The sequence below is a fragment of the Phoca vitulina genome, unplaced genomic scaffold (genome assembly GCF_004348235.1).
Source record: "Phoca vitulina isolate PV1807 unplaced genomic scaffold, GSC_HSeal_1.0 scaffold1, whole genome shotgun sequence".
NCBI lineage: Eukaryota > Metazoa > Chordata > Mammalia > Carnivora > Phocidae > Phoca > Phoca vitulina.
In genome coordinates, this window is record NW_022589704.1 from 11340203 (window position 1) to 11367072 (window position 26870).

Sequence of the window (26870 nt, forward strand, 5' to 3'; positions counted from 1 at the left end):
TCACAGGCAAGGACATATTTATAAATAGATCCACATTGCATTCAGTTCATCCTGCTTTATACATTGATATATCAGGATATTACTTTAAGTTGCTTCTTTCGGGTCCGTATACACTGGGTAACAGGTTAAGTGTTTGTCGGCCAACCTCCGATTTCCTCCTCTGAGTTTAAAGGTTCGGGAGGCCTGTAATTGGCATATGCAAAACGTTGGGGCGGGGCTTCAGGGCTCCGTGTGGGGCAGGCTCCCGCCCCCGCCCCTACAGTCAGCTCCAGGCTTCGCCCGATGGGTCGGCCGAAGGGTCCTGTCCCGGGTGCTTGGTCTCTGGGGATGTGAGCGATCTGGCGAGCAGACACCCCCTCCTCTAGGTAAGACTAGCTCTGGGAGGCGAATTCCTGGCAGAAACACCCTCACCCCTGGGCCGCAGCACTCTCCTGTTTCCCAGTTGCGGCGGCGCGGGTGGGACGCGTACCTGCGCTGCCGCGGGCAGGTTGAGACCGGCCCGGATTCCTTCGCGCGCCCCGGGGGGCATCGCGCTGCGGCCCCTGCGCTCTCCTTACCCGGTGCTGAGGCTCGCCCAAGTAGGTCCGGTGAGAATCTCACTTTCAACCATCTGCCAAGCCCATTAAATGAGGCCACGACTCCGGTAAAGGGCCAGCATCCCCCGATGGTTACACCCACGTGCACAGATTCTAACTGAAAGGAACCCTGAGCGCAGAATTCTAAATCCCAATTCAAAAATGGAGAAACGCCCTAGCGAGGAAAAGGGGACTTTGAAGTGAAGAGACCTGGGACTCTATTGAGACTACCTTAACTGAGATTAAAGGAAAACACAACTGTACCTTACAATAATATTTCTGGAAAGGATACCTAATTCATCAGATAGCATGTATAACAATTATTTGGCAAGTCAGGGTTGCTGCTATAAATGTGCAAAAGGTGTGAGGATGTGGAGTGCTTAAAGATTGTAAAGGGTGAAGAAAATGTTTTCTACAGATACTCACACAGAACTGTTCCGCTGCTACCAAGACTGGAACACGTTTGTATCTCCTAAGGCAAAAGGTATGTTTTCATTAAGGTACATATTTTAAAAAGACCCAAACATAACTAACTTCCAAATATGTTTTTCTTCACACTGCCCTAGAAGTAGCTGAAATGGACAAAAATACTAGGTTTGCTCAGTCGTCATTGGTCCGAGATCATCAATGGCTTCTCAAAGTTGGGTAATTCAAGGATAAATATTCAAATGAATTTAAGTGAAGTTATTTACTGTGTTCTTTTCTGAAATTACTCTCTCTGAACTATGAGTGCCCAGCTGTGTTCATTCTGGTTGAATTTGCTACGTGTGTTTGCAGGAGGCAGATGGGAAGGGAGGTTTTTGAGCAACTACTATGTGAGCAGTTCCTGAGAGGAACTGTGAGGTGGGTGTGGTTATCCACATTTTTTTAAAATAATAGAGAGAGAGAGGGAGAGCACAAGCAGGCAGAGCTGCAGGCAGAGGGAGAGGGAGAAGCGGGCTCCCCGCTGAGCAGGGAGTGTGATGTGGGGCTTGATTCTAAGACCCTGGGATCATGAGGGGCCAAAGGCAGACACTTAACTGACTGAGCCACCCAGGCGCCCTGGTTATCCGCATTTTTTTAAACATTTTATTATGTTATGTTAATTACCATACATTACATCATTAGTTTTTGATGTAGTGTTCCATGATTCATTGTTTGTGTGTAACACCCAGTGCCGCATTCAGTACGTGCCCTCTTTAATGCCCATCACCAGGCTAACCCATCCCCCCACCCCCCTCCCCTCCAGAACCCTCAGTTTCTCAGAGTCCATAGTCTCTCATGGTTCGTCTCCCCCTCCGATTTCCCCCCCTTCATTTTTCCCTTCCTAATATCTTCTTTTTTTTTTTTTTTAACATATGATGTATTATTTGTTTTAGAGGTACAGGTCTGTGGTTCATCAGTCTTACACAATTCACAGCACTCACCATAGCACATACCCTCCCCAGTGTCTATCACCCAGCCACCCCATCCCTCCCACCCCCCACCACTCCAGCAACCATCAGTTTGTTTCCTGAGATTAAGAATTCCTCATATCAGTGAGATCATATGATACATATGATCTTTCAGTCTTTCTCTGATTGACTTATTTCGCTTAGCATAATACCCTCTAGTTCCATCCACGTCGTGGCAAATGGCAAGATTTTGTGTTTTTTTGATGGCTGCATAATATTCCATTGTGTGTGTGTGTGTGTGTGTGTGTGTGTGTGTGTGTATACCACATCTTCTTTATCCATTCACCTGTTGATGGACATCTTAGCTCTTTCCATAGTTTGGCTATTGTGGACATTGCTGCTATAGGCATTGGGGTGCACGTACTCCTTCGGATCCCTACATTTGTATCTTTAGGGTAAATACCCAGTAGTGCAATTGCTGGGTCATACGGTAGCTCTATTTTCAACTTTTTGAGGAACCTCCATACTGTTTTCCAGAGTGGCTGCACCAGTTTGCATTCCCACCAACAGTGTAGGAGGGTGTTCCCCTTTCTCCGCATCCTCGCCAACATCTGTCGTTTCCTGACTTGTTAATTTTAGCCATTTTGACTGGTGTGAGGTGGTATCTCATTGAGGTTTTGATTTAGATTTCCCTGATGCCGAGTGATGTTGAGCACTTTTTCATGTGTCTGTTGGCCATTTGGATGTCTTCTTTGGAAAAATGTTTGTTCATGTCTTCTGCCCATTTCTTGACTGGACTATTTGTTCTTTGGGTGTTGAGTTTGATCAGTTCTTTATGGATTTTGGATACTAGCCCTTTATCTGATATGTCATTTGCAAATATCGTCTCCCATTCTGTCAGTTGTCTTTTGGTTTTGTTGACTGGTTATCGACATTTTAAGAGCAGACTTGAGGAGGTTAAGTACTTGCCACAAACAGGGGTGAGGCGAGGAGGAACTGGAGCTTCAGGTTCCAAAGTCATGTTCTTTCCACTGAACCACACTGGCCACCACAAACCTGAATATGGAGGGGGGGAGCCTACAGCTGGGAAGGTCTGCAGTAAGATGTCAAAAATTTAAATAGTATATTCAGTAATTAACAACTATTAGCAAATCATTTAGATTCAGAGGAATAAATTGGAAGTTATTTGGATAGGCTAGAGACATGACGAATGGTTACAAATATTAAAAGATAATTTTTGGAAAAGGATAAAGTGATGACTGTCACACAGATATAAATATGAACATGTGTTAGAGATTTTATTAACTCATTAATGAGGAAACTGGTAAGGTCATTACAACCAGATCAAAGGAGAACCCAAAGAATGGGTATATTTATAGATCAGGAATACTGAAATCGAGGTAAAACTGGTTTTCCATGGGGGTGGGGGCACAGGGCTGTCCTTTCACCGGATAGAATTCCTTTGCTTGTCTATAGACAAGATTTCTTTCACATTGCTATTGGTTACCTGAATTTACGTAGTTGTAAAATAGCTTAAACTCTGCATAGTTTTTTTCCTTGAAGTTCAAATTTTTCCCTCCCGGGGTCCACACCCCTTGTACTGGACTAGTCACCCACAGGGCATTTCAGTGGCTAGACTTGGTCAGCTGACTTTCCATATAAGCTGTCCACTGGTTTTATTCCTCTTGTTGCACCTGACTCTAGATCAATCTAACCGTAGACATAGAAGAAACAGCCTGGAAAGGGATGATTGCTTCATTAGCAAATGTTTCACAGGACCCAAAAAGAGCCAAAAAGATGCCATATATGACAAAATGGAATCCGAAGCATGTGTTTTAAAGATCACTTGTATCTGCTCTTACAGTGGTTGGACCTAATTCACACTTTTTGAAGTTGTGTGGAGAGCTGCATGTCCGCAAACCTTCCTTAGTGTTTGTTTTTGCCATGTTTTTTTTTGGAGGGTGGAATATAAAAAGCCTTATGAGCGGATGGTAGGTGATAGGACTACTTCCCGGTTTTCTGATATTCTAAGTCACTTAATACAAAATTCGAGAAAAACTAGATTAATTTAGTTCTAACATTCAGGAAAAAAGTGTTTTTGATATGTTTACCTCCCTGTCTGTGTTTCACAAAGATCTGTTTCTCTGTTTTTTTTTTTTCTAATGAGATTCCATAAGAGGGTTACTGCGGAAGAGGTGGGTTCCAGTGTCACAAGCCCTCAGAAGGGGGTGGGCTCTGGTGTATAAAGCCATTGCTCTTGACAGCTCAGTTCTGAAGGACTCCAGATTCCCAGGAGAGGGAGAGGCATTGTGACAGGGACTCCCAGCAGGGAGCGTCAGGAAGGAGCAGGAGTTGGATCTGAAGGCAGGAAACTGGACTCAGTTTTAGAAAAAAAGAAACTCAGGACACAAAAGGAACAGGTAACTCTGATTCTCTCTGTATTATTTTGAAGAATGTTCTATGTAGCCAGACTTCCAAAGTTTGTTGGTCTATCCTAGCTTTGATTTGTGGGCAGTTTCTGTTCTAAATTTTCTAGGGAAGACCCAGTTAGAAAGACGCTGTTCTGTTTTCAGGTTGTCTCATGTAGATTTTGGAAAAACCTTAGTGCTTACAACAATAAGAAAAATCCAAGGCTGCAGAGAGTCCCACACAGTGAACTGCTTTTAAGGAGTAGGGGATGGGGAGGGGGAATAGAATGTATTTTTTTTACTTGAGGTATAATTTACATATAATATAAAGTATGGATTTTAAATTTGAATGTTTATGATTGTGTACACACTTTTATCTATAGCTCATCAAGATATAGGATATTCCATCACTCCAGAAAGTTCCCTTGTGGTCTACTGCAGTCAGTCCCTCCCCTGTCTCCCACCCTGGGCAACCACTGATCCAGTTTCTACACTGTAGATTAGTTTTGCTGGTTTTAGGACTTTATATACATTAATGGAATCACAGTTTTGTGTCTGGATTCTTTGGCAGAGCATAACTTTTTAAATATTCACCCAAGTTGTGCCATAGTTCATTCCTTTTTATTGCTGATTAAATCAGTATTAGTTGCTTATATATATATAATATTTTTTATTCATTCACCTTTTAATGGACATTTCAGTTGCTTCCTGTTTTTTCACTATTGTGAGTATGTGAATTTTCTTTATTTTTTTAAAGATTTTATTTATTTATTTGACAGAGAGAGACACAGCAAGAGAGGGAACACAAGCAGGGGGAGTGGGAGAGGGAGAAGCAGGCTTCCCGCTGAGCAGGGAGCCTGATGAGGGGCTCGATCCCAGGACCCTGGGATCATGACCTGAGCCAAAGGCAGATGCTTAGCCAACTGAGCCACCCAGGCACCCCGTGTGTGTGTGTTTTTTTAAGACTTATTTATTTTGGGGGGGGCAGAGGGAGAGAGAATCCTCAAGCAGACTCCCCGTTGAGCATGGAGTCCAATGTGAGGCTTGATCCCAGGTCCCTGAGATCATGACCTGAGCCGAGCCGAAGGCAGACGCTTAACAACTGAGCCACCCAGGTGCCCCTATGAGTTTTCTTATATAGAGTGCCAAATGATTTTCCAAAGAGTTGTTGGTATCATTTTACTTTCCCACAAGCAATGTGTATGAATTCTAAATCTTTGCCAACATTTGGTTTGCTAGTCTTTTTGTGCTTAGGTGTTCTAGTGGTTATAAAGTGCTCCCTGTGGTTTTCCTTTCCATTTTCCCAATGGTATCTCTTGATTAGCAGATATGTTTTTCCAATGAAATCCAATTTATCATTTTATTTTCTTTTAAGTTGAGTCCTTCTTATCATTTCAGTGACACATTTTGCTATCCCTGTGTCATAATGATCTGTTTTCTTCTAGACGATACTCTATGGTTCCTAGAATAGATTACGTCAAATTAGTTTTGGTGTGTGGAGTGAAGTAGAGATCAGTGAAATGCATTTTAAAAAAGATGAGGGCTAAAATACAACAGCTCACTGGAAATCGGTGAAACCACCCTGAGATCCCTGATTTTGCAACAGAGGAATGATAATTAAGCAGCTCCCTGGGATCACTTCACCTTGCCTGCCTCCAGCATCAGCTGGCCTTGACTTAAGCAGACTGCAGTTCCTCCCATTATGTGGATGTTTCACTCAAAGTCCTATTCTCTTCTCCTTTAGTAGCAAGTAGACGGAAAGGTATAATTAGTTGTTGTACTCTGCTGTCAGTGACAAGCATATATTTCAGTTTTCAGTAGTCAAATTTCGAGTTTGCTTCTGTCTGGTGAGGGGCTTGGCTCCAGCAGTGTTGAAAAACCTGAAAAGTGAGTTTTTGGAAAATGGGACAAATACTGGCCCAAACTGTTTTTAAAAGGGCTTTGGAGCTTGGGGAGTGAAACTGTTTGCAAATGTCATCTCTCATGACCCACATCCAAGTCCTTTGGCATTTAGAGATGGTGAGATTCGTGGTTATTTTAAATTACCAGCCTGAGGCTCTGTTATTGGAAATTGATGTTTTGACTGCAGTAAAGGTTCTGGAGAATAATGCGAAAATTAGGCCAGCCCATTCTCAGATGCCGGTAGCCTTGTCAGGCACCTTCTCTGAGATGACTGGAATGTTTAGTAGGGAGGATCGGACAGGAACTGGGTGGAGAATGAGGATTCTGGATGGTTTTCTCCAAATGTATTAGCACCTCAGTTAATTCCAGCAGCATCTTCTAAACAAACATGAAAGAGGATTTGATAAAATGATTCCTTTCCACTGACCAAGTCCTGATACTCCAGGCTCTCTGTTGTGGGAAACCTTTGGAAAACCAGATTTGGGAAAGATCTTTGCTTTGACTGGGTCACCTTGTCCCCTGCATCAGGGAGCCCACAGCTCAGAAGGCTTTGGCGGTGGGAGGCGAATTCCATCTTGTCAGCGTGGGCGAAAGGAATCTGATCCCCTAAGGTCCCCCTAGCTTGGGAAGTACACCCAGGCCTCAAGGAGCCAGGAGGCCCACCAGTGTGTGCCAGTTTCTATAGTTCTTGCTTTTTAATAGTTGCCTATTCTGTGCAAGTGGAAATATACACTTAAGAAATATTTGTGGCCACAGAGTTTTATATATATATATACATACAGAGTTTTATATATATATATATATATACATATATATATACATACATTTATATATATATATACATACATATATATACACACATATAGCCTCTTGTTTAGGAAATAGGACACTGTCCGTGCTTGCGGTTTAGATAAGGTCCACATTGGCATGGGCCCAATATGGTTCTCCAGGGCATAGATGAACAATACATTAAAATTTTTACATGCACAAATATGGAAAAGGTTTAGTTCACACAATGAGTCTATAAGTTAATTAAGGAAATACAGCCAAGTGGATGGCTGTAGACTGCAGCAACCAGGAAATGTGAGTTCTAGGTTTACTTTGCAACTCAGTCCAAATGGGAATCCTGGCAACAATAAACAAAAAGTTTCCTTTTCCCCATACCATAGAATTATAGTGACAAATGAACTTCTTTTGTGGTCAATATAAGAAAACTGGAAGTTTCGAGGACACTATTGTAAGTCAAACAACACTTATGATTATTATTATTAAAGCTATGCACATTCATATGGAAAAGACATTGGCCTGAAGCCAGTTGGAAAGATTTAAAGACGTGGTTAAAGAACAATAAAAATGGGAAAAAGTCATTAATACGGTAATAATTGGAATGAAAAAGGAGATGAAAACTTGAACTCTGATAGCAAGAGACTGGAAACACACATAAGAGGATGAATAAAAAGAAACTGTTCCAAGGAAGATGAAAAGAAAAATAATGAGAAGCCACCCCAGCCCAACCTGATCATGGTTGAATACTTGTGTTTCTGCATCTAGAAATCTAAAAACCATGTTTTCTAGGAGATGCAGAAAAGTCTATGAGCACCTTAAAACAAAGTTGGTTTCGCTACGCTAACCATGGAATTGTGATTCTAAAGAAGGCTACAGCACCCCATGGACCCCGAAGAAAAGGAAGTGGCAGTAAAAATAGGTGGTCTTCCAGAAATAGACCCCACATAGAGATTGAGAGAAGAGACCGGAGTCTTGCTGAAGGGTTCCTGGCGAATTTTAATGAAAAATCATCATTATTTTCTTACCAGCAAAAAGAGAAAGGAACACATCATTTCCAAAGTAATTTAGATGGGTCACTTCCCAGTGCAAAGGTGTTCGTGGTTTCCCAAGCTCATAGAAGGTCACATGTGCTGGCTGGTAACCCCAACAGTGCACGTGGCCATTTACCACCGGGGCCCACGTGATGCGCTGCACGTGTGCAGATGGTGCAACTGGGTCAGAAGTAGGTGCTCTCTAGTACACTGGGCAGGGAGAGCAAGGAGACTGCACCCCGCCCAGGACCACTGGGGCGCAAGAGTAAAGCAGAGGCTAATGCCCAGAGTTCACCTCCTCCATCTGCTGTTGCTAGACCTCTGAAGAGCTCTCCTACACGGCCCAGCCAACGGAGGTAAGCTCTGTGGGAGATGTAGTTGCTGCTCCAAGTCTCCAGAAGGAGCAGCTGATTCACTCAGTCTTTCAGGTATTTCTGGCATTTTCACTATAGATTTCAAGTCAGGATAGTCCAATAAGCTGACTGAAAGGGGAAAGATCAACATCTTGCTTTCGGAAGCGTCAAGTCAGAAAATCAATCCTATTCATGTCCTTGAGTTAGAGTCAATGAAGTGAGGAAAGGTTTAGAGTACTCTCTAGGAGGAGGATAATATTACAAGTCAAAAATAATGATAAATGGAAAAGTAGCAAAAGGACAGTCTTTTCCAGGATGGTGCTTTGCCGTGAAGGCTGAGGCCCTCCCAAACGGAACAGGTGTTCTATGATGACCTTAACAGGTGTGCTTATGAGAGACACGAGTAAATATTTAGTCCTATATTTTCCTCTGCAACTTCTTTTTTTTTTCTTTTCTTTTTTTCTGAGAGAGATAAAAAGCGTGGGTGAGTGAGGGGGAGGGGCAGAGGGAGAAGGAGAGAAAGAATCTTAAGCAGGCTCCACACCCAGTGCAGAGCTGGACACGGGGCTCAATCTCACAACCCTGAGATCATGACCTGAGCCGAAATCAGGAGTCGGACACTTAACCGACTGAACCACCCAGGCACCCCTTTCCTCTGTAACTTCTAACCCCATGACTGTGTCCCACAGAAAGATGTAATATATAGTGTGATCATTCTTGTGTATTTCTATATTGATAACCCAAACAAAGCTCAAAAAATAGCCTCACTCTGCAGTGCACTTTGATACTTAATATATTTTATCTGCAAAGAGGACATTAAAAAAAAAAAATCCTGTTTGCAACCCACTAAATTTTTTTGACATCCACAATCTGAAAAACATTATTCTAGAATAAACGGGAATTGGAAGCTCGAGGGTATGACCAGGCATCTCAACACAGAGGAAAGATTACTGAACTTGGAATTAGAAAAACCAAGCACAAGTCCAGGCTCTAATGTTGGTTAAAGGTGAAAACCTGCACACGTGTTACTGCCTCTGGCCCTCAATTTCCTTATCGACAAAATGAGGACAGTACCATCTTCTCTATCTACCTCACAAAATTGTCAAGGAAAAAAGTGAAATAATCTTCCAAATGTAGAAATTACAGATTGTGTAATTTGATTATCATCATCATGGTCATGGTGACAGCAAAGAGCAGGATCTCCTCAATAAGATAAAAATAAAAGGCTGTGATCAATACTTCCAAGCTTTGTGAGACCATTAGCCAGAGGTTTCTCCAGTAAAGAGGGAATGATTTGGGCAGAGATTGTTCGGTTGGAAACCTAGAGGCCATGTTGACGGTGTCTGTGGGAATGGCCGGTGAGGAAACGAGAGGAAAATATCCGGGAGTCGGAATCGGTGCCACAGAAGTAGGAAGCATCTACCCACCCGAGTAGAGGGAAGATGTAAACTTGGCGCCAACAGATCCGACCCTGAACTCAATCTTAACCTTTCTTAGCAGAGTGGCCATGAGCTTTGAGGAGGCTCCGTTCCCACGTCTGAGAAATTGGGGACACTTCAGATACATATAAAAAATATGTAATTATAGGTGATCCTTGAACAACATAGGGATTAAGGATGCCACCCGCCTACATGGTTGAAAATCCATTTATAACTTTTGACTCCCCCAGAACTTAACTACTAATAGCCTACTGTTGACCAGAAACCTTACTAATAACAAAAGTTGATTGACACATATTTTGTATGTTATATGTATTATATACTGTATTTTTTTTTAAAGATTTTATTTATTTGAGAGAGAGAGTGAGCCAGAGAGAGCACAAACCGGGGGAGGGGCAGAGGGAGAAGCAGGCTCCTCACTGAGCAAGGACCCCCCCATGCGGGACTCGATCGCAGGACCACAGGATCATGACCTGAGCCAAAGGCAGATGCTTAACCGACTGAGCCACCCAGGCGCCCCTATATACTGTATTCTTACAATAAAGTAAGCTAGAGAAGAAAATCATAAGGAAGAGAAAATAGATTTATAGTACTATACTGTATTTATCAAAAAAAAATCTGCCTGGGGCACCTGGGTGGCTCAGTCAGTTAAGCGGCTGCCTTCGGCTCAGGTCATGATCCCAGGGTCCTGAGATCAAGCCCCGCATCGGGCTCCCTGCTCAGCGGGAAGCCTGCTTCTCCCTCTCCCTCTGCTGCCTCTCTGCCTGCTTGTACTGTCTCTCTATCTCTCTGTCAAATAAATAAAATCTTTAAAAAAAAAAAAATCTGCGTATAAGTAGACCCATGCAGTTCAAACTTGTTGTTTAAGGATCAACTACATGTAATAATAAATATAATAAATATGTATTATATATCCTGTAATTATACTTATATTTATTTAATATAACCATATTTAATAATTATAATTATTTATATAATAAATATCTGTATATAATTATTATATAAAATATATAATTATAGATATGTATATAATGTATATAATTAGGACTGTTCTAAGGATTAGAGACAATAATTATATACAGCAACTAATACGATACTTGGTGTAAAGCAGGAGCCGCGCAGACAATGGCTGATAGACTGTTACCATTTTACCTGCGTGAGATGCAGCCTCTTACCTAAGTAAGGACAAAATCACTGCCTTCAGACGGTGGGTGAGAGGTCATGCTGGACTGGAGAATTTCAGAACCTGTGTGCTGTGCAACTGAAGAACAGAGCCATGGTATTTATTCAGAGCTAGACACAGACGCTCCAGGGCCCCTACCGGAAAAGGCTTTCAGCCGACTGGGACAGAATGGGTCACAAACAGGGAGTGATGTGCACACGAGAGAAGGGGTTAGTGGGTTGGGGCAGACAGAGTGTTGAGAGGCATATCCAAAACGTCAGAGTCACCTGAGGATGTTTCCACCTGTCCTGGACTCTTCAGGGCCTGGAGAGCCAGAAAAAAATTTCAGGGTTGCGTGTCTACGTGCAGTTTTGCAAAAGCTCCCTGGACGATTTCCATCCGCTTCCCCCTCTGCCCTGTTAAGCTCCAAGGCTGTGGCATGGAGCCAGTTTGCCCCCGGCGGATGGGAAAGGGACAAATTGTCCTTGGGCCTCCGGTGTCAGAATCACTCTATATAAATGCAGATTCCGTGGCCCCCATACCTCCTGAACCACACCTTAGGGATGGAGCCCAGGAGTCCCTATTTTTCCAAGTGCCCAGGCCATCTGATAGGCGAGTCAAGTTCACATGGTCTTTGTTAAGTGGCCAGAGTAGGAAAGGATTCTGGAATGGGACCAGTGCTAGACAAGGGGACCCTGGGCTGGGGGAAGGGGAAAGAACAGCCAGACATTCGCTGCTGAGAAGTCTCCCAGCAGGCAGGAACAAGGGCTGGAGCCCTGCAGGCTGAGGAACAGACACCAGGCAAGACTTGGCCTTGGAAAGGGTCTGGTCACTCGTGCTATTCTGCCCAGTCCTCCCGGGCTAAAGGATTCCTGCTAATGTTTGGTTAGATGCCTTCTCCTATTTCCTCTGGCAAAAAACCTAGCTTTGGGGCCTGTGTTTGTTTCTGTGGGGAGGAGGCTGGGAAAGGAGTGAGGAAAGGAAGCCCAGCATCCTAGGATGCAGGTGTGAGCCCCCCAGATCTTTCTCAGTTGTTCACAACTATGGTCAGAAACCTAGCCTCATTTTCTGCTCATTAAGCCAGAATCACTATGGATCCTCCAACGTCAAGAGAGGAAAGGGAAGAGAAATGCCATGTGCTTGAGCAGTAACTCTATGCCCAACATGGCGCCTCCAGATACCAGTCAAGGCACTTGGTGCTCACAGAAAGCCCACATATGTAGTTAGCATCACTACCCCATTTTACAGATGCACAGCTGAACTGCGAGGCACGTGTAGAATTAAGGACCTCCCTGGCCTTCCCCTGATGCAGCTAGCAGTACACTCTGGAAATGCAGACAAAACTTTACTAGTTCTCAGTAGTGAGGTTTGCCCTTTATCCTCTTCCTTCTGCAAGACATACTATGTGTTGGACACTTCTAGGTATGAGGCATAGAGCCGTGAACCAACCAAACAAAAAGCCGTGCCCTCCTGCTTACACTCTCATGGGAGATAGACCGTCTTTTTCTGTGTGACCTTTCCAGCCAAATGCAGTTGGGTAGAAGTATTAGGACAGTTAAGAGATGAAGGGATAGGGGCGCCTGGGTGGCTCAGTTGGTTAAGCAACTGCCTTTGGCTCAGGTCATGGTCCCAGGGTCCTGGGATCGAGCCCTGCATCGGGCTCCTTGCTTGACGGGAAGCCTGCTTCTCCCTCTCCCACTCCCCCTGCTTGTGTTCCCTCTCTCGCTGTCTCTGTCAATTAAATAAATAAAATCTTTAAAAAAAGAGATGAAGGGATAGATACCCCAAGGGACTCTTAACAGCCCAAGGAACCATGGGAGTAGACTTAGTTCTCTGAGATGCATGGAGAAGATGATGACTTGAAGGTAGCAGACAATCCACGGTCAGCTAGGTGGAGAGAATGTTCTAGGTGTAGAGTCAGCAGATGTTACCCCATTAAGACCATCCTTTGAAAGATAGCCAAGCCTCAGTAGTTGTCTTCCCAGGATAGACTTCTCTACAAGCACATGACTCACAAAGAAAGAAGGCCCCAGCAGTTTGCTGGTGTTTCTAGCAACAACTCAGGAAGAGATAAATCCCAGGCATTGAAGGCTGAGGGCAGTCAAACCCAGTACGCTATTAGCAAAATTTTCACATTGTCAGCATTGCTCGAAATTATAATCCCGTCCAAATTCTGATTTCCATTGTCTCTGCACTGTCTCCATCAAGGGTCTTGTTGACAAAAACAGACAGTGTTCCCCTCATATAACTTGAAAGAACTATGCCACTGTCCAGGGTCACCTTGTGAAAAGATAGGGTGGCCCAGTAGGCCCTCCCCACCTCGCTAGCCCCTAACAAGTTTCCTTTTCCTAGACACCTGGAATTGCACCCAGTGACATGCTCTTCTGGAGTGAGCATCACTGTCCCTCTCTTGGGTCCACTTTCAAACTACAATTGACCCTGGAAGTTCTATGTAGTTAGTCATATTCTTTAGGATGAGTGTGTTCATGAAAACACTTTCTTCCCTTACTGCGAGGAAAGGTTGTCATTAGGTTGCTACCAGCAGCCCAGGAAGAAGGGCCACCAGAATGAGGCAGAGTGGAGCAGGGGAAAGGACCCAGATAGAAATCCAGGAGATGTGGATTCAAATCTTGATCATGTGGTTTGAAGGCAGTTATAGGACACCTTGGATCTCCCATATGCTCAGCTGGGAATTTGGGGAAATGGTATCTATTTTACCGTTATTATTAGGACTTAATTAGATAATATGCAGAAAAGCATCATACAGCAATTTAGTTTCCCCATTCCCCATGCTGCATAAGTTAAAGCTGGATCCCAAATATGAAGGAATGAGAGGGAATTTTCCTGTTTCAGATTCTCCATTGGACTTTCTGTCTGAAGTTTGCATTTCAAGCAATTTTATTTGTGACTTGGAAAAAAAAGCGTGAACTATTAATTAGCTCCCTGCCCCACTGGGTGGTGTGAAACTGCAGACAAAGAGAAGAAATGGGCCCAGTGGTAATGAAAAGGAGATTAGCTGTCTACAGAGTGATGCCTTGCATTCCCAACGTAGACTTAGCATCAGTCTGGAATGGGGGGAAATAGGGGAAAATGGCCAGTCAGATCTTTATCTGGCTTCATTTTTTTTAACTGAAGAATTATAAATTCTCAGATTGGAGACACCTGACAAAAGTATCTTGGATGTGTATCATGTGTCAAGCACCATACAAAGCAAGGGATAGTCTAATGGGGAGATAAATGTGTAAATAAACACATGCCATTCAGTGTGTGAAAGATCTCAGAGTCACAGTACAAAATAGAGTGGGCAGATTAGTAGTAACTTGATCTACTAAATCTGTGTTAAGTTGGATTTGACCTCCTAGAGGTACTTGACCTACCACATGTACACCAGTAACTCACCAGCCAATGTTTTACTTACTTTCAAGCATTAATTAACCCATGTTTACCATTTATTAGTAACTACTCCTTACCATGTTCGTGATGGAGAACACTAAGGAGGTGTAACCGGTCCCAGCCATAATGAGTAAGAAGCCCATTGACAAAGGAGGGTTTGACGGGTGCACCTAAGGAGTATTTGAGAACACTTACTCATCACTCACCTTTCCATTTCAACTGCAGACAGATGAAACTTTACCCTTTCACAAGACATTTAGAAATCGGTTTCTCATTATATCCAGGATGCCAAAAGTAAGTAAACATCAGCTAATTTTGACTTTGTTTCCGTTTGATCAGCCATGGATTGTTTCAAAACTTCACCAAGTCATTCCTGGATTTATCCCACGGTGATCCTGTGCTTATTTGGATTTTTCTCCATGATGAGACCCTCAGAACCTTTCCTTATCCCGTATTTATCTGGACCAGATAAAAACCTGACCAGCTCAGAGGTAAATTGACATACATACAGACATATCTTAACATAGTTTAACTTTACAGGATTTGAACAGGACGTGGCATTAGGGCTTCATTCAACCTGAGACATTAACCCATTGACCTCTCCGATCCCATTTTCACTGTATTTGTCATTTAATACAATGATTCAAACTACTCTTCCCTCCTCACACATACAGAAATGGGACACCATAGCACATTATATGTCTAATAAATATTTTAACTTTTATGGAGTTCTACCATTAGTCTTAATGCATGGTAACTTTCAGGCTCAATTGATTCTGTTATACTAGCCCTAAAGTAAAATCTCTGCCAGGCGCAGGATCTAGTCCTCACAAACTTTTGGGCTGCTGAGGCATAAGCAGGATCTGATAAAGAATCGTATCATTTTTTGAGGACACTTACTCAATTGTGAAAAACTATCGACCAGCCGGTGAGACATTAACAGCTTTATTTCTCAGTTTTATCTTCCCCTGAAGGCCAAATTCTCTTACTGAAAAGATTCACCTCCTTTTTTATAATAAGGGCAACAGGAAAACACACTCACCCAACTGGAGAATTACCCTGTGATGCTTTTATCATCTCCAGCCATAGCCACGAAAACACTGCAGAGTGTGGCTTCACCTGGAAGGTTCCTCAATACTAGTTAATTTGGCAATGAGGTGCTATGGACAGAAAAGCAAGCTTGCTGTGCGGTGATGTAAAATCACTTCGTGACAACCCTGTTTCCAATTTTTTCCAGGTGGAAGCCTATCACGATTAAGACAAAACAAAGGACAAACAAATACACGTCCCAAATCAACCAGTGAACCCAGTGGGGTCTGCTTCTGCAACCACTATGGACCAATTAATGTACCCATGCTCAGAGGTGCCACTCGGTCCCACTAGCCTTTCCAGTCACTGAGCTTTCCCTCATCATTGACCTTGGGGCCCACGGAGGTTGCTGTAAACAGCTGAGGCACAGAACAAAGGCTGGTCTGACAGAGCTGCCCCCACGCCCATATCCTGCCCCAAAGATCAGCCCCTTCGGTCCCTCCTTTCTAGGACTGATCACTGAGGTCCCCGGCATTTCTGACGACAGCCATGAGATACCCACATCAAACTGAGGCCAGAATTGAGTAAGCAGAGATTAACCAGTAGAGTTGGGAGGGAAAAGGCTTTGGGAGCCCAGCAAATTTGGCCAGGAAGAAAATCCAGTGCATTACTTGCTCCCACTTTGTAATTCTGCAAGGTTAGTATTTATTCTTTGCTGTCTTCACGTATGTTCATTAGACTATGGACATTTATGACACGGTGATGGATCAAATAAACAAAAAGGTGGTCGCTTCTTCTAACATTGTCTAATGTTAAAATCTTTGAACAAGAAAGGAATGGTATTTTTTAAGAGCCTGAAAAACTCCGAAGTGTCTGTTGAACGATTTGTAACTAATTTAACTCAAATGTACATACTATTTAACTTTAAGAGAGTTCAGATTACACATTAAGCAAATATATTCTTACGTTGGGAGGCACATACATTTATAAATTGGTTTTGTTTTGTAGAAGGGGAAGGAGCTCTCTTTTCCTTGAAAATCAGTTTTCTCTTGTGCTTTTCCATAATAATAAAGAACATCCTATCCCACTGGATGCAGAATTTGCTATTGGGCAAGCCACCTGTACTTTAGTAATGTACTACCTAAAAAGGTATCCCTTTTACCTCCCGGTGCTGCATGGTTATGTGATCCACTTTTCAACCTCACAGATCACCAATGAAATCCTTCCAGTTTGGACATACTCTTACCTGGTGCTGCTTCTCCCCGTGTTCATCCTCACTGATTACGTCCGCTACAAGCCAGTCATCATCCTGCAAGGGATCAGCTTCATCATCACCTGGCTGCTGCTTGTATTTGGCCAGGGAGTGAAGGCCATGCAGGTGCTGGAGTTCTTCTATGGCATGGTCACCGCCACCGAGGTGGCCTACTATGCCTACATTTACAGCGTGGTCAGCCCCGAACACTACCAGAAAGTGAGCGGCTACTGCAGGAGCATCACGCTGGTGGCCTACACGGCGGCCTCGGTGCTGGCCCAGCTCCTGGTGTCCCTGGCCAGCCTATCGTACTTTTACCTCAACGTCATATCCTTGGTCTCCGTCTCTGTGGCCTTTCTCTTGTCACTTTTCCTACCAATGCCTAAGAAGAGCATGTTTTTTCATGCAAAATCCAGCAAAGAAGTACGGAAGCCACCAAACAAAAACGTGGTGTTAGATGCACCTTACAAAGTTAACACAGCAGGCGGTGGAGAGAAGCACACTTCAGAAATACCCACCATTTCAGGGAACCTGGATGGTGGTCCGTCGAGCGGCCCAATGCCACGAAATGTAGCGGTGAGTGTTTTTGTGCAGTGGTTCCAAGATCTGAAGGAGTGCTACTCCTCAAAGCGACTTTTCTACTGGTCCCTGTGGTGGGCCTTCTCCACGGCAGGTTTTAACCAGGTTTTGAACTATGTTCAAATCCTGTGGGATTACAAGGCACCGTCTCAGAGTTCTACAATCTATAATGGGGCAGTAGAAGCTATTGCAACCTTTGGAGGTAAGCAAACATTGATTTATTTTCCTTTGATGGGTTACCCCCTTTAAGTTTATGTCTTCAGTTGCTAAACTCCATGGTGGTAAACTAGTTCTGTTCAGAGGGCATATCAATATTTTTTTAAATGGGATTCACTGGAAAAAAGAAAAAGAGGACCGTGACACTTCTATTCAGTGTGGTAGAATTACAGCTGGTAACTCAAGAGCTCAGGAGTAAGCACCAAACGATTAAATTCGGGCCAAATTCCTAAGATTCCAATTCATCATCAGGAAAGGGGTTAATAATGCCACTTATTCTTCCAGGTTGTTTTTATATCCAAAGGAAAATACTCACCTTGTATATAAGTAAGAAGTTTTTATTATTTTAGTAATAGATTGAACTATCAAGGCTTCCAGATTACCACTGGAAGAGTTTTGTCACTGAAGGATTTGATTTAGCTAGTACCCACCTTTAGCAATTCTAGATTCCATGCCAAAAATTTCCAAAAGTAGCTTTCTTAAGAGATTTAAGTGAGAAGTAGAATAAATGTGAGAGTCCGGATTCTAATATCAGAAGGAAATCTGCCTTTGAAGTTTACTCTACAATAAATATTTATATCCTGGTAAGTGGAAACTTAAACTCAACTGAGACTTTAAAGATATTTTCTAGGAAGTAGGAGATTTCCACACCCTCATTTACCAAAAATTTCAGAAAACTCATGTGGTGTCTGTTCTCCTATTGTCTCTCTTTTGGGAGGCTTCACCTTAACTCCTGCACACCAGGACTGCACTAGAATTGGTTCACTGAAATTCTTTCTCTTACGTTCCAAATTCTGGGGAGGAAAGAATTTTATTTCTTTTGTAACACTGGTTCTTTCCTGGATCACACTGGAAGAGTTAATTAACCAAACATCAGTAATTTGAAACATAAATACCTTTCATTTTGTTAAAAAGAACTATAAATAGTAACCCTAATGACTGCTAATTATTCAATCTCTTAAACTCCGTAAGTCAGTATAGAGTTCGCTGAAAACCTCAAGTAAATGAGGCCAGATCTCAAAGATACTGAGATGGAGACCAGAAGATTAAGATTACTAATAAAGATTAAAATTTTCTACTCAGTGCAAAACATCCATTACCCGTTGAAAAAATTTACGAGAAACAATGAACAAGAAAGGCAAGTATGGACAGGCTAGATATACACCAGAGCAGCCCTTTCACTCTTCTTCTATGTTGTAGCAAGTGACTGGGTTTATGTATTGTTTCTCCCCAATCTGCTGTGATAAAGAACCTTTCTGGCCCCTCCGCAGGGTGCACTGCATGGCATGTGGTAGATGCTAATTAAAAGTGTGGCAACTACCTGATTGAAAGAAGAGGAGGTAAAGAGAGAAGTCAAAAGAAAACCTGGTTGAGAAAAAGATAAATCCACATTTAGGTGGATCATACTATTTTTGTGAAAGCCACATATTCATCTTGTAGATTTGCCTAAGACGTGGCTTTTTAAAGAGAGCATATTGACCTATCCCACATGCAAAGTCTATGTGTTGGATCTCCCTTAATGTTTCTTTTTCAGGGGCAGCGGCTGCCTTTGCAGTGGGCTATGTGAAAGTCAACTGGGATCTTCTGGGAGAGTTGGCTCTAGCCATTTTCTCCATCATTAGTGCAGGCTCTCTGTTTCTCATGCACTACATGACTGACATCTGGGCATGCTATGCTGGTTATCTGATATTCAAGTCCAGCTATATGCTTCTTATAACCATAGCAGTGTAAGTATTACCAACCATTTCTCTCCACTCCTAAACCCACACCATATTCTCTCTTCTGTAGCATTTCTATAGTTCCTTGCAGAACTTCAGAAGGATTTTAATCAATTGCAATATTAAATATTGATTACATATTAAACTGGACACAATTAAGCCATGTTTTCATTTAACTATTTGCACTGTGAATGTTGCTAAGATTAGTCATCAAAGAAAAAAAAAGTTCTGTGGGTTCAAAAAACAAAAGCGATGATACACTGTCAGGTTGTGATTTTTATTTCAAGCTTTTTGCCATAACAAGGTGTGGAGCAATCTGATTTTGAATGATTAAGTTTACTGTTAGTTTCATTTAGTTGTTTGTGTAATTCCAGGCATATACTTGTGTAAAGCAAAATATGCTCAGCAAATTATAAAAAGTTGGATATTGAAAAAAGTAGATGCAATGATTATAAGAAACTATATATCCCAGAAATCATTTTTTAAATGAGGAACGTTTTGTTCCATATAGAAGTTCAGAGAAAGCTGACTATTGGAAATGTGCTTTGATATTAACCAAAAGAGATAAGAAATATTTGAATTTCAAATCATATGAAAGAAGTAGAGCCAGAAACTTTATTAAGTTTTGGGATTTAATGTGTGAAAAATGTTTGATAAGGAATTGACGAAACAGAAATATAAGCAGACTTTGAAAAGATCATGGAACAAAAGAAAGAGAATAAGCTTGTTGGCAAGTTTACTTTTTTTATGGAAATATGTCAGTTTAATGAATCAAACTCATATCTCTTAAGTCTCACTTTTTAATGCGAAAGGACATTGTTAAGGTAGGATTACATTACTTCTTTTCATTTTAAGAATCTTCAGAACCAAAATTCTTTTACCTTTGCCACGGAAGAGCTCTAAATAACATACACTTGCCAGTCATTCATGAGTTGTAAGATGTCAAAATCTATTTAATTATTAAAAACAAATTAATTACAGATTCATTCAGTTGCACAGCCAGTCATGATCTGGATCTTCCAAAGAATAAGTAACTCACCTACCAAAATTTAAAAGCTGTTGATACAATTGACAATAGAAAGAATAACTCTCCAAATGGTTCCACGGATTGCATATTGCTTGCGTTTTCATAAAAATTCACTGTGAAACAGTATCTAAAATCAGATAGCATCACATATTCCCAGGTTATGAGAACTTAGAATATTTAGGTTTCATTTCTGGGAAGCATTAAATTGGATAGGAGGAATTGTGTCATATTTCCTCAACTGGTATTTTAATTCAGCCTTCAACTGTATTTTTAAAATTAATTCCCTTTCTTTGCTCTACCTGTTTGTCTAAACTGGAGGAGATTTAGCCAAAGAGTACTGGTAACAAGACATCACTTTTATCTTCAGTTTCTGTCTTTTAAAGGTAAGAGTCCCATGTGTATTTTGTTAAAAGAAAAAAACGTAATTCAACGTTTAATGATAGATTTCAGATCGCAGTTAATCTGAGTGTAGAACGCTACGCCCTGGTGTTTGGAATGAACACCTTCATGGCCCTGGTGATTCAGACCATTATGACAGTGATCGTAGTAGATCAGAAAGGACTCAACCTGCCAATCAGCATTCAGGTAAGCTGCAATATTGCCGTTTTCCTAGTCAGGTAGTTGGGGGAATGTAGAATACTTAGGTAATCTGAAAGGTTTTCTCAGCCTCACCACAGCCAATGTTTAATTTCTTGAATTGCTTAGTTGGGCAAATTTTTTTTTTTTTTAAAGATTTTATTTATTTATTCATTAGAGACAGAGAGAGAGAGAGGCAGAGGGAGAAGCAGGCTCCCAAGGAGCAGGGAGCCCCATGCGGGACTCGATCCCAGGACCCTGGGATCATGACCTGAGCCGAAGGCAGACGCCTAACCATCTGAGCCACCCAGGCGCCCCTGGGCAAATTTTTAAATAAGCAATTCCTTAATTGTCATATTGTAACACACCAAGTAGGTTCTCAGCAGTAAACACAGTCAGTGAGCCTTTGCCTGTGGCTCCTAACGCCTCATCAGGTGCTACTCCGGTAACTGTGTCCCCTGTATGTCTGCCCTTCTTCCTGTCATCCCCTCCCAAGGGTTAAGAGATTCGACTAGAAATGGTACATGGCTGCAGAGCTCGGTTCCTTTTCCCTACTCCACTGAGGGACTTGAAATTAGCCCAATTTCACATTTTACATTTGGATCTGGGAAAGGGGGGGATAAGGCATGTAGGAAGTAACGTCATTATCTAAAATTCACTCATAGCATTGCACTGTCCTGCAGACATAAACACATAGATCAGTGGGATTTAGTGTTTTTTCACGATTGGTGGTGTTAGCTGGGGTTTTAACCCAAGTAACCTTGGCTCCAGAGCCCACATTCTTAGTTACTGCATTTCTTACACTTTTATAGCTGATTCTTCTAAGATAGAAGAAGAAAGTATTGTGTAAATCTAAATGACCCATCTTACGGTCCTGGGTCTTAGTTATCCCACAATCCAAGCAAATCAGCACCATCACTGTGTTTATCAATGACATAGACAGTCATATTTTTGTGTGTCTAGTTAATTCTATTTGTTTTTCTCTAGTTTTTAGTTTATGGGAGTTATTTTGCAGTTATTGCCGCCATTTTTCTAATGAGAAGCATGTACATCATCTACTCAACCAAATGCCAAAAGCAAGCACAGAGCTCTGCTATAAGTCAGAATCCAGATGAGCCCCACCCAGAGGGAATAAGGAATGTCATCATGGGAACAAAACTCTAACTTTATGGCAGCCACTGCATCCACTGAGCAAGGACCCTCTTGGTCACAAAGTCACCAAGTGCCATAAATTGACACACTTCTTAAGTCTGGATTTCAATGAACCTTTTCAAGACCACAACAAAATCTCAGTTTTAGACCAGATACTGTGTCCAACTGGATGCAGTTGACAAGGCCCATCATCTCAATCAAATAGCCCATGTTGGGGACTCCAGCAAGTAGCAAGGATTGGGAAATTCTGGTTTTGATTACTCCCTAGGACATATAAATGGCATGGACACAAGCCACGAGAAAACTCCAGTCATCCTGCAGTTGCTGTTCCCCATTCATAAGCAGAAATACTAACTGGACTGACCCCTTTGCTTGGTTTAGATATTTGTTTTATCTTACCAAAACAGGCAAGAGATGGGATATTTTTTGTCACATAACCATTTTCCTCCTTCTTCCATTAAGTGTATTTCTATATAACTTGCAGTCCTCTGCGAGAATTTCAAGGTCTGGTCCCATTTCTAAGGACCTCTTCAATCCTGACAACATGGATTCACAACATGGATCCACAACATGGATTATTCACATGCTATATTCATAACAATAATTCACAAGCTATTTTTTGATTATATCACCATTTAATTTTGTCATGATTACTTTTTACTTTGTGTTCTGCTGAGCTTTGTTGTTGAAACTCTACCTCAGGAATAGCCCCAGACATTCTTGTGTGTCCATAGAATGACATTCAAGTCCATCCCTGGTGGCCCTAGGGGAGGCAATGAGCTTTCTCCCTACCATGACCCCAGATAGGTGTTTTAATGCTATGTCAATGTGATCTCTGTCTAAGAAATTTCCAGGAGTTCTAAAAGTATTTGTAAGTAAGAAAACACTGATGGGGCGGGGGGAACACCTAATTTTTAAATGGCAAAGATTGTGCTACATAAAATAATGTGTGCAAAAATAGTAAAGAGCCTTTCTAAATTTTTGATGAATTGTGCTGAGAATCGTCTGTGCTTGTGTCCTTTGAAACTGCAACAGAGGAAACATGGAGCAGTCTGCCATGGAAATAAAGAATGCTGATTCAAAATTTGTGTTTCAAATATCCTTTTCTCCAAATTCTAAAATTTGATTACTGGACTGAAAATAAGATTCGGCCCCAAAGCCAACACTTACTTAGTAGGGAAAACTAATGACATTCCTACTTATATCAAAACCAAGGAAAGGATGATCACTATTATTCTCCTTATTTAATTTATTGTACTAGAGGTATAAGCCAACACAACTACACAAGCAAAAGAAAGAAAATGAGATGAACTGTAAAAGAGAAAGCAAAACTATCACTATTCCAGACACAAGTATACACCCAGGAGACTCAACTAAAAACTAAGATCGCAGTGCAGAAAGTAAGTATATAGAAACCAACTGCCTTCATGATACAACAACCATTTAGAAGATGCATAGGAGTAAAAGACCCAATTTATGGTAGGACAAAAATAAGACAAAACAATTACATGTAATCTATTTAATAAATGTGTAAGGCATATATGAATATGCCTGCAAAAACTTCTATAGATTACAGAATAACACCTAAACACATGGAAAAGCCTATCTTGTTGTTGGTTAGGAAGAAAAAATATATAAAGATATCATGCTTTCTTTTTTTTATTATTAATATATAATGTATTATTTGTTTCAGAGGTACGGGTCTGTGATTCATTAGTCTTATATAATACCCAGTGCTCATTACATGTGTCCATCACCCAGTTACCCCACCCCCCCCCCCCCCCCAGCAACCCTCAGGTTGTTTCCCATGAGTAAGAGTCTCTTATGGTTTGTCTCCCTCTCTGGTTTCGTCTTGTTTCATTTTTTCCTCTCTTCCCCTATGATCCTGCTTTCTAGATGAATTTATAAGTTAAATACTGTCTCAGAGGAAAAACTACAGCATTTTTTTTTTAAGACTTGTAAGGGTGATTCTAAATTTTATTTGGAAAGTTAACAAAGAAGAACCAAGAAAATGCTTTGCCAAGTGGGAAAATGAAATTAAATTATTTTCAGAGAATAAAATCCTATTTAAACTCTCAACTGCAGTAACAGCAACATGAAGAGACAGTCCACTGGAAAAGAGTAAAAAGTTCTGAATCAACCCCTAGTTCCTAATGGGTTAGACTATGATTAAGATAGCATCTCATACAAAAGGAAGAAAAAGACGGAATATTTAATAAATTGGAATTTTTTTCAAAGGAAAACAAAGTTGGACCCAAGAGTGATAGAATAACTCCATCCATATGGAATATCTAGTATTAATGCACAGTTATAAAAAAAACTGAAACCACAAAAATACTAGAAAAAAAACATGTAACATTATTGTATAACCTCAAATCTTTCTAAAGTAGTATAAAACCTCGAAGTCATTTAATAAAATGAACTGACAGCATAAAACTAAACGTGTAGAAGAAAAATCACTGCAAACAAACCCAAAAGACAAACGATAATCTGGAGTAAATATTGCAACACTTCAAAGCTGCTTTCCCTCATTTATAAAGAACCAACACCAACTGGTAAGAGAAAGATCAGTCACCTGAGAGGAAAATGGGCAAATCATGTGAACAAGGAATTCAGAGAAAGCGAAATACAAATGGCTCAGACATGTAGAAGATGTTTAAATTAACTCATGAGGGAAATGTTTGTTAAAGTACAATGAGATATCATTTTTCACCTGGCAGACTAGAAAATAATCCAAAAGTGTAACAATACACTTGGTTCTCTGGGAAAGGGGCAGCGGGCAGTCTCAAAGATGGGGGATGGGAATATAAATTAGCTTCATTGCTGTGAAGGAAAACTCCGCACTCACACAATTACAAATCCCACCTATAGATTTCTCTCATAGAAATACACCCTACCGATGTACTACCTGCCTGGAAAATGACTCACACAGATGTTTTTCATTACAGTAGTGTTTCTGAGAACAAAGGATTGGAAACTGTTTAAATGTCGCTACATGGGAACAGGGAGAATGTATTATGGTACACCAATATATTCACTTGTAATAATATTAACTGGTTAAAAAAAATGAGGAAGATTCTTACATAGTGATAAAAGGCTCTAAAATAAATTATTAAGTGGAGAGAAGTCAAATGCCAAAATAATGAATGTGGGAGCTCATCATTTGTGCAAAAGTAAGGTGAAAAGTACCTATATCAGCTTATATACACATACAACTTTTCTGGGAGGACAAACAAAACTAATTACAATTACCTGCTAAGGAGTAATGAGGAATGTGGGGGGTGGGAGGGAGTGGCATCTTTCCATGGCTTTTGATGTTTGCACCACATAAATTACCCATAACAAAATTGAAATGCTAACTTTTAGAAAGTGTTTCGCCTCTTGGGATATAAGTTAGCATCGAAGAATAAGGAGCTGGAGATTTTTATTTTTCACATGTAACCATTCTGAAGTTTTTTTCATTTTTTGTAATATACATGAATAACCTAAATGTACGTCTATAATTAAAAGGAAAAAACGCAGAAGACAACAGTATTTTGGTTTGGTTGTTTGTTTAAAGATTTTATTTATTTATTTTACAGAGAGGGTCACAGCGAGAGAGGGAACACAAGCAGGGTCAGTGGGAGAGGGAGAAGCAGGCTTCCCGCGGAGCAGGGCACCCGATGTGGGGCTCGATCCCAGGACCCTGGGATCATGACCTGAGCCGAAGGCAGATGCTTAACGGCTGAGCCACCCAGGCGCCCTGACAAAAGAGTATTTTGAAAAGGAATTTTTTTCATTTGGTATCATTAAAGAGAAAGGTTTTTTAATATTAAAACATAGATTTGCTGTAAGGTGTGGGGTTTCTTGACTGGTTAGAACACCTTATGGAGAAATACGTTAAATGCTTTGTTTTGTACGTAGAACGACTCGTGGAAACAACAGAAATAGAATTCATAAATAACAGGAGTAAGGGGACAGAAATGGCAAGAGAGTAACCATTTCTGAGTAGAAAAAGGTTATGATTCTTGCTTGTTTGCACTTGCCCTTTGTCTATACTTAGCCCTTGATGTAGGTGAAATATTTAGATCTGGTTTGAGGAAATGGTCACGTGAAGAGGCACGTGGTGCGCATTTGACAAATAAGCAGGGTTACCGGGTCTTTAGGGAAGAGGCACACACGGTAGTGGGTGTTGAAAGGTCCAAGGGAAATGCCTGCCAATCTCATGGAAAAATGACAGGTGTCTGGGAGGGGTGGCCCGAGGCCTGGCCATGGCCTGCCCAGCAGCTCTGAGCTTGCAGGGCTGCTTCCCACACTTACCATTCAGCTTGGCCAAGGTGACAGATGCACCCTGTTGCCATAGCAGAATACAGGCAGAATCACTTTGGGTGGTTTTCCTCATTTTTCCGCATTTTTTACTTATTTAATTTCTTTTAACCTTTTGACCCCCTTTACCTGTTTCTCTCATCCCGACCCCTGACAAATGGCCTCTTCCTTATTATTTATTCCAACATCCAGAAAAGAATCTAGAGTTCTTTCTCATTTATATCCTTACTGGAAACAAGAGTTTTTACCACGTGGAAGGAAGACGGTCCCTCTACTGGACAGAATCCACTTGCATGTTTGTCCATAAGAATTATTTCATGTTGCTTTTAGATATCTGCAATGTCCAGATCTGGAAAATAGCTTACCTGGTAATGAAAAGCTAGAATCAGGTAACTGGGGAAAATGTGCTTTAGAGTCTCGACAGCATCTGGTCCTTTCCTGATGCATAGATTATTTCCTACATATCAAAACAGCTCATATTCAGTTGAAAAGTAAAAAAGCAAGACGAAAGCAACAACATTCTGACCTGACCATTGGGTGTCCCTTTACTCTTGCAGAGGCAGAAAAATATCACCTGTGGGGAGTTGGAGGCGG

The 26870-nt window shown here is 41.4% G+C and overlaps 1 protein-coding gene across 3 annotated transcripts; it reads left to right on the plus strand.

Moving 5' to 3' along the window:
- The first annotated feature begins 285 nt into the window (after positions 1 to 285).
- Positions 286 to 23499, plus strand: SLC19A3 (solute carrier family 19 member 3). Of its 3 annotated transcripts, XM_032400720.1 has the most exons (7): positions 312 to 365; positions 994 to 1059; positions 14762 to 14913; positions 16659 to 17484; positions 19033 to 19225; positions 20687 to 20828; positions 21807 to 23499. In XM_032400720.1, the coding sequence occupies exons 3-7, from the start codon at positions 14764 to 14766 to the stop codon at positions 21981 to 21983; spliced, it is 1488 nt and encodes a 495-aa protein (XP_032256611.1). In that variant the 5' UTR covers positions 312 to 365; positions 994 to 1059; positions 14762 to 14763; the 3' UTR covers positions 21984 to 23499. The 3 variants fall into 3 exon arrangements, with proteins under 3 accessions (XP_032256601.1, XP_032256611.1, XP_032256591.1); XM_032400710.1 differs by lacking the exon at positions 994 to 1059 and having other exon boundaries at positions 286 to 365; XM_032400700.1 differs by lacking the exons at positions 312 to 365; positions 994 to 1059 and adding an exon at positions 4219 to 4368.
- The last annotated feature ends 3371 nt before the right edge of the window (positions 23500 to 26870 follow it).